We start from the raw sequence: 7,505 nt of genomic DNA on the forward strand, positions 1-7,505 counted from the left end.
TTTCAAATTTTATTTTTTTTCCATAGAAAACAATGCATTTTATTATTTTCCGTTTTAAATTATACTATACGAGTCGCATTTACATTATTAAATCTGTTTTATATCGATCAATTGCTCTCTTAAATCAGAGTAAGTCAACGGTAATAAAATGATATCAGTTGAATGCCAAGGACGTTTTATAGCAATTTTTAAGTTTAAGAAAAGTTACAAAAATTGTCCAGAACATTTTTACAACCCGTATACATTTATTTATACGTGTTATAAGTCTCCAAAGTAGCACTATAAAGGAATAGGAAAAATGACGTTGCATTGATATCAAATATAATGTGGCCTACCGGATCGATACAACTGACTTTTTCCCGGATAAAAAATTGTTTTGCCGTCTCTTATATAAAAAAAAATAATAATACAAGATATAATAACAAATGCTTATCGAATTACGCATCAAACAGGTCATTCGATCCCGATATTTTCAAAGGATATTTCCACATCCACAAGACAAGAGCGGAAGGAAATTTCATTGATCATAATAAAAATCCACTTCATCCGATAATATATCAAATCTGTCCATAGAAGGACTTTAAAATATTGAATTGTCGTGGATTAAATTCTTTTTTTAAAATGTCTTTCTTATTTTGAATACAAAAATCGAATTATTTAAACAGGAATGGATGAAGACATAAATGTTTCCACTGTGCAATTTATTATATCTTACTCAATCCCTGTTAATATTTTACTCATCTACCGTCGACAAATTCCACTTTTTCTTATTTACTTTCGATAAATAAGATGTCAGAATTATCGAAAATGCTCTTCTCTACCTCCCGGCAACCATAAATTATTCGACGTCATACAGATTATCGTGTATAAATCTATCCCTCCTCCACTATGGCAACGATATTATCGATCGACGTCATTACAATATACTGTATTAAATAATAATAAAATCGAAATTTAATTTTTAAAAAAATTAATAAAAGTAACGTGTAGAATATTCATTTAATATTGTAATTTTTAAACAAATTACGCTTCTACATTTATATACAGTGTATATTTAATAATATTTAAATTTCTTTTTTTATAAAAAATATAGCAGTAATCACACGAATTAACGATACGTACGATTGCGTATTTCAATTTCTTTTTACGTAACGGTGACGTTTTTAATATATAGCAAAACATTGGTTACTGCAACGACCAATAATACAACAATATTTAAACTAACGCGATAGGTAATACGCTCGTGATTGGATAATTAAGAAATTTAAAGAAAATAGCATTATTTTTGTATAAATAGTTATAATAACGCGTTTATTTAAAAGCAAACACAGAATTATGCCTCTGGGCATCTTTAATTTGATGCAAATAGCATTCGAATCGACGAAAGGAGCATACCCAATATACATTTATCACAGCAGACGTTCTTCTTTCCGACAACACGTAACAAAATGACGAACGACCGTTAAATAACAGACTAAAGGCTATTTTGATTCGTTTCTGGTCCCATGTCGTATCCCGCAATTACTGTTTCCAAGATAAAATGAATTGTTATTTTATAAATAGTTTCCATGTTTTCTGTATATCTGTCTCCCAACGTTTCTTGGACCGCTGCCAGGAAAGGTTTCTCAATTCTCTGGAAAAAAATGTATATAAGTATTATACTTATATAAAATATAAAAATTTAGAATTATATGTTTAAAGATAGTAAAGTTGCATACGCGAATTCTAGATACGTTAGACTAGGTATATAAAACGAATCAATTCGGCATCTAAAAGTGTGGCTACGAATATAACTATGTTACAGCTTTTCTCAATATAAAATGGGTGTATATAGTCTAAAAAATAAGCTAAAGTGTTTCATCTTCTTCACTAACAGATGGTGTAGGCAGTAAACTATTCAGAATATAACCATTGGCTAAATTTAAAAGGTTAATAAGTTTCTACTTTCTTCTGTAATTTGAGAAGGTTACTTTCCAGAAATTAATATCTTAAGAAGATAATGTGCAGAAAGTGCTATTCTAGTACTACAAGTGGGAGATATAAAGCTACATTGATTTACTATAAAAATATACGTTGTTTTTTATAACGTTGAAGAATATAAAACTATTTTTACAAGTTTTATTAACGTTTAAACCGAATATAGTAAACTTTAATGCGCCTTTAAACAGAATCTATTTGTGGCTCTTAAGCTAGAAGTCATCGAGGAGACTCAGTCACACAAAAATATTTAAGGTAAGGCTTCTCGAATACGAGGCCCTCTAAACGGCTTAGGGCCTGGCGCTCCAGAAGTCTAGAAGCTATGCTTCGAATCCAGTTTGATTGTATAACTGTAATTATCTTCAGTTGAACGAAGATAAATTATCTATCATCTCTTTCGGAGAAAATACATCTAAAAATAATAAAAGTTACAGACTAGAGTCGTACGCTAATTAACTACTGCGAAGGATAATACCGTAAATAGGAACGAATTCGCATTGTAGACGGGAGATGCCACGGATATTGTCTATAACTAGTAATACGATATCGAAATATCAATTTACTAACCGTACGATTTTCGTTTCTTCAGATTACGAAGGTTATTCCGGTATCTAAGAAACGAATTCGATATATGTCTTGCGGGTTTATTAATTTTATTGTCGTTTAGTCTATAAAATAAACTACCGAGTTAAATTGGAAAATTTATTATACAATCGGGATAAAAGATCGACTATATGTTTATATGTAGGCTGCCCCGATATATCGTAAAATTAATAGGATGTCGAGGAGGTGGTTTTTAAGAGAATCCACATAAATAGCCAGAAATAATAGAATTTTATCCGCGTACAATTTTCGAAAATACCAATTACACCGAATGACTTTTTTTTAATGTTTGTTTTGTTGCGTATCTAAACGTGTTTAAAGATGTGGGCTGTTGTATCGTTTATTCCAGATTTCTATGCGGGTCACATTCTGTTTACTCCAATTAGTAATTATAAAGTTACGAAAGTTTCAAATTCGATGCCAGTCACGCTAATCGATTTACATTAAAAAGCATCTTCATATTTGTAACAGCGAAAGGCAAAATTTGGGCTTACCCAAAAGTATTCCCTTTGAAATCCGGGTATTTTGTGATGCAATTTTCCCACAGAATGTAGATAATCCAAGAGATAATCGACGTTGTCTAAAGACCTTATACTTTCGTCTAACGTGGACATAACGATAGAAGCGTGCTGCGCTAATTCCATACTCTCGAAGTTCGATTCTGATATTTTCAGAGACTGAAATTTTTCGAATAAATCCAGCAAATCTTCATTATCTTGAAAGAGTCTAAAATTTAATAACAAGAAGAAGAGTATTTATATTTTTAAACAATCAAAAGATTGATTTGTTTTTAGAAAAATAATAAAAAGAATTTTCAAAATTATCACGCATAAGGTGTAAAAATCGATTATCATTAATTACTAGTCAATAACCTTATAAACTGTGAAATGGTGGCAAGGGATTATAAAGCCATTCTTGACATTCTACAAAGAAAAACATATCGCTATTTACTCTTTCCGCCAGTTATTTCATAAGCTATTTCTGAGAATGTTTAAGTTTTATGAAACAATTTTAACTCTAAAAAAGATAGTATCTATGACGAACTTTTAGCGTATTTTTAATCTACCGATTAGCATATAAAATATAATGTTTTATATGAGAATGAATTATCGAAGCAAATTTGATCCTCATAAAAAATACACTGCACGCTCGGGAGAAATCGTACAAAATACACTTCGTAAGCAATACATTACATACATTTTGCGGTTTTGCAAAAGTTTTCCGAGAAAATTTATATTTAAAAAAAAAACGAGAAATACGCAAAAGGATAAAAGAAAAAGCTAAAAACTCGAACAAAAGAATCAATTCGGAACATATTTTCAACAAGCAAATTTAAATTACACGAGAAAAGAATATTTACTTGACAAACATATTAATTCCCGTGGGTTCCATCGCCCTGGCTATTCCCTTCCATGATTTTGATATAGAAAAACATTGCTTGGCAGTCAAAGGGATTCTCGGGTCGGTAGGAGCCGGAGGAGGTGGATCTGTCTGATCGTTCTGATCTTTAACAGATGGTACGGTTTTGCCGAATCTGCATCCCATGCTGATTCTGAAAGAGAAGAAATATTTTTAACGTTATTACAGTTACGATTCGAGTGATTCGATCATTCCGATCGCTATCTCCAAAATGCTACTTAACTCGGCACTCATTGGTTTCTATTCTCCGCTTTATTTAGATATTATCGAAATCATTTTCATACTGAACGTTCCTAGGATACGTATTTAATTCCTCACTAACAAATTACTTCTAGCGTTACTTTAATTTTAACGATAAAAACTTAAAGTAAATAAACAGTAACCAAAATTAAAAGTTATTGTAACAACGGAGAATGAGTTAATGTAATTTATAAAGCGAAATGTAAAGGATATTTGAGAATCGTTTCCACCTTTATCGCGCAAGAAAATAACACTAATTTTAGCAAGGTTTACTTTATAACTTGCGCGGAAGCAATTACTCGCGAGAAAGGTGTTTCGTTGCATAAAAATGCGTATTATTTAATAAATACCCTTTTGTATATTTAATTCCGATTTGCAAACCTGCAACTGCGGGGCAATAAAGATCCACAAATCTAACGATATAAAAGAGAATCGCTTTTGATTGATCAATTACTGGAAACAATATTTAAATCCGATACCGCATTAGCGATTTTTTGGAAGTCGTTAAGCGCCGTAATGTTCCAATAAAACAATTATAACCGACTAAATTAAGGTAAAGGATCCCTTATTAAATATAAATATTCCAGGGGGGTAAAACCCGAGCCATTGATTGCGCCGTCCTTGAGGTAGACAAGCGATATTTGTCAGTTCTCACAGAGTGGCTGTGTCACTAAACAAGTGTACCATTCAGTCGGTACTACGTACTGTCGGCATTAAATCTGTTTGGTAATTGGATAGGTTGACAGATCTCGCAGTCTACAGAGCTGTCACTGTATATAATGAAGTGTAGCCTTCTTTTGGTATCAGAAAATGTTTTCTTTTTGTACAAGAAAAAACCTTGCGCAATTCCTAACTGATTAAAAACCTCGAGAATTGTTTGCTCGTTACTAATTATCTTTTTACTCTCCTCCCCGGAGAAGTACTTTTATATATTATATAAAAATACATATAAATTTTCTTCTCGCGACTATTCTAATTTAGACTTTTATTTTTTCTTCTAGTTAGTTAAACGGTAAAAAAAAAAACTTTATTTATCGCGTAGGAGATAACGTAATGTTTATTTATCAACAAGGGTTTCCGATTTGGCCGACTAATAAAGTTAAACAAACCTCCAGAGAATCCGTAATCTACGATCTTGTTTTGTTAACTGACATCTTACGGTTAATAAAAACGTAAACATACTTCTAGCTGATTTATACATTTTAGAAATCAAACAAATTAAGCTATTTTTACGAGAACATTATTTTCCATTTTATTAATCTTCCATCGTCGAAATTCGGGCTTCTAGCGCTTTTTTTGGTCCGGTTTATAACCAGAAAAATCTGCTCGTTCTGGTTAAAAACTAGGTTTTGATGACAGACAGAAAGGATTCTTTCAGCAGCTGTTTATAATAAAATAAAAGACTATTATTAGTTTCCCACCCCGACAATTTTTTTCAATGTAGCCTACTTCTCTACTCGTTTCCCTTACGAATTTACCATTCCTGAATTAGAAAACGTTATTACGCGATTTCCTGCACGTCTGGAGGTCTGTTCGTCGCACGTTCCTAATTACGAAGATGTAGAAACTTTTTAAAATCTACTTATCAATCGATAATGCTTTTATAAAGTAAAACATTTTAAATTCTCGACATAATCTCGCGAATCACTCAAAGGTAAATCCTATAAAATTAATTTTTCTACGAAAACTCCAAAAAAGTCATTTTATTTTAAGAGTTTTTAATGAAAAACTAATAAAATATTTAATAAAAAATATTTTTTTATTATAAAGTTTCGACTTATAATTTGGATATTTGTAGAAAAAAAATAGAACTTTTTTTAATAAAATCGAAAATAAATTAAAAGTTTTAAATTAGGATAAATTAATTTTAATCATTTTTAAATTTAAAATTGTATATTTAAGCCCCGCAAATGAAGAAAATTTAATAATATGAAGCCGTTAAATACGGCAATTATACAAATGAAGTATACAAAAAAATTGTGTAAAATAATTAAATATATAAAGTTAAGTATATGAGTCTAAAGCCAGCTAAATTGATGTTTGGGGATTAGCGGATAGATTAGGGCCTCGCGTTACGTATAAAAATTGAGGCTTAGGGCCTCAATTTTCACACGTAACATTATTTGGGGTGGGGGAAAGATCTGTTACGCGTTACAGCTTAGGATCGCGAGTCAAAGTCGAGCACTATTAATAATATATAAAAAGTAACTAGAGAAATTTTAGTGAAAATATAGAAATAAAAGTGAGTTAGATAATAATAATAATAATAAGGGCAATTTTATTAATTTTAGAAAAATATTTAAATATTGGAATATTAAAGAGCGTGTTTATAGGCCACTCGAAAATGCCGATTTTTACAGTAATAAAGTATGAATTTTGGATAATTTTTCTCATCTAAATTGGGAGAAACGGGGCGATAAAAAACTAAATTAATTTGCCGGCGAAATCTTTTATATAAAAGATAATTGACAATATAAGTGAATAGAATAAAGGAGTTTGATCGGGAGAATACTTACTCGGAAGACGACTTCTCGGATAGTAAAATTGGAGAGTCGACCCCCCGATACCGAATACGGCGACTGAAAGTCTCCAACCACGTGATCAATCGCGACGTAAACATTCATCACGTGATTCGACGTAGCTGTAGCGGGTGACGTCACGGCCAATTGGTCTACCGGTTTTACGTCATCAAACCTAAAATTTATTTATAGAACCGCGTGTTATTTTTAGTAATGAATTTATAACCTTCAATAAGGATGGTGGCTTTTACCACGGCAAACGTCAAAAGAATTTGTTACTTTTTCATTTTTCTGTGTTACGGGGGGGGTTCTCATAGTTTGTTCGTTAATTACGCAACGAATAACGCAATTTTCCTGGATTTAGTTAATAATGTAATTAAGAACTAAATTTGACTAAAATCCATCCCGTAAATCTTTTGTAGAATCCATTGAATGTAAGTTATAGTTAACATCCGAATGAATAGTCCATTTTCCTCGAAGATATTCTTCTATATTTATGTATTTCAATTTCTAATTTGATTTTGTTTTATTTTCTGAAATTTTTACTAGTAAATGGATTTTGTTAAAGTGTTTTTAAAGATCTTCGAACCGTAACTTTCTGTAATTTTTCAGGCGCGCGGACCATTTTCATTACAACACGAAAAGGCCGTAAATCCCGTAATAAATGATGCGACTAGTCAACAGTTTCTAGAAAACTGAATATTTATTTTGTTTATAAATAGTTTATACTTAAAAACGGCTCGTTTA

The 7,505-nt window shown here is 31.2% G+C and overlaps 1 protein-coding gene across 3 annotated transcripts; it reads right to left on the bottom strand.

The window, feature by feature from the left end:
* Positions 1–28: 28 nt before the first annotated feature.
* On the bottom strand, positions 29–6,831 carry LOC111623819 (neuroglobin-like). Of its 3 annotated transcripts, none has more exons than XM_023366527.1 (4): positions 6,756–6,831; positions 3,941–4,132; positions 3,075–3,306; positions 29–1,633 (listed from the first exon to the last, which is right to left on the bottom strand). In XM_023366527.1, exons 2-4 carry the CDS (start codon positions 4,123–4,125, stop codon positions 1,475–1,477), a joined length of 576 nt encoding a protein of 191 aa, XP_023222295.1. In that variant the 5' UTR covers positions 4,126–4,132; positions 6,756–6,831; the 3' UTR covers positions 29–1,474. The 3 variants fall into 3 exon arrangements, with proteins under 3 accessions (XP_023222295.1, XP_023222296.1, XP_023222294.1); XM_023366528.1 differs by lacking the exon at positions 6,756–6,831 and adding an exon at positions 4,590–4,772; XM_023366526.1 differs by lacking the exon at positions 6,756–6,831 and adding an exon at positions 4,223–4,349.
* Positions 6,832–7,505: the final 674 nt, after the last annotated feature.

This window comes from Centruroides sculpturatus, unplaced genomic scaffold (assembly GCF_000671375.1).
Source record: "Centruroides sculpturatus isolate CEXI.00-Female unplaced genomic scaffold, Cexi_2.0 scaffold162, whole genome shotgun sequence".
NCBI classification, from domain to species: domain Eukaryota; kingdom Metazoa; phylum Arthropoda; class Arachnida; order Scorpiones; family Buthidae; genus Centruroides; species Centruroides sculpturatus.

Coding starts and splice junctions, on each gene's coding strand:
- LOC111623819 (XM_023366526.1), bottom strand. Junction 3,307..3,940: donor GGAATTAATATGTTTGTCAA/GTAAATATTCTT, acceptor ATTAAATTTTAG/ACTCTTTCAAGATAATGAAG. Junction 1,634..3,074: donor TTCAAAGGGAATACTTTTGG/GTAAGCCCAAAT, acceptor ATTTTTTTCCAG/AGAATTGAGAAACCTTTCCT.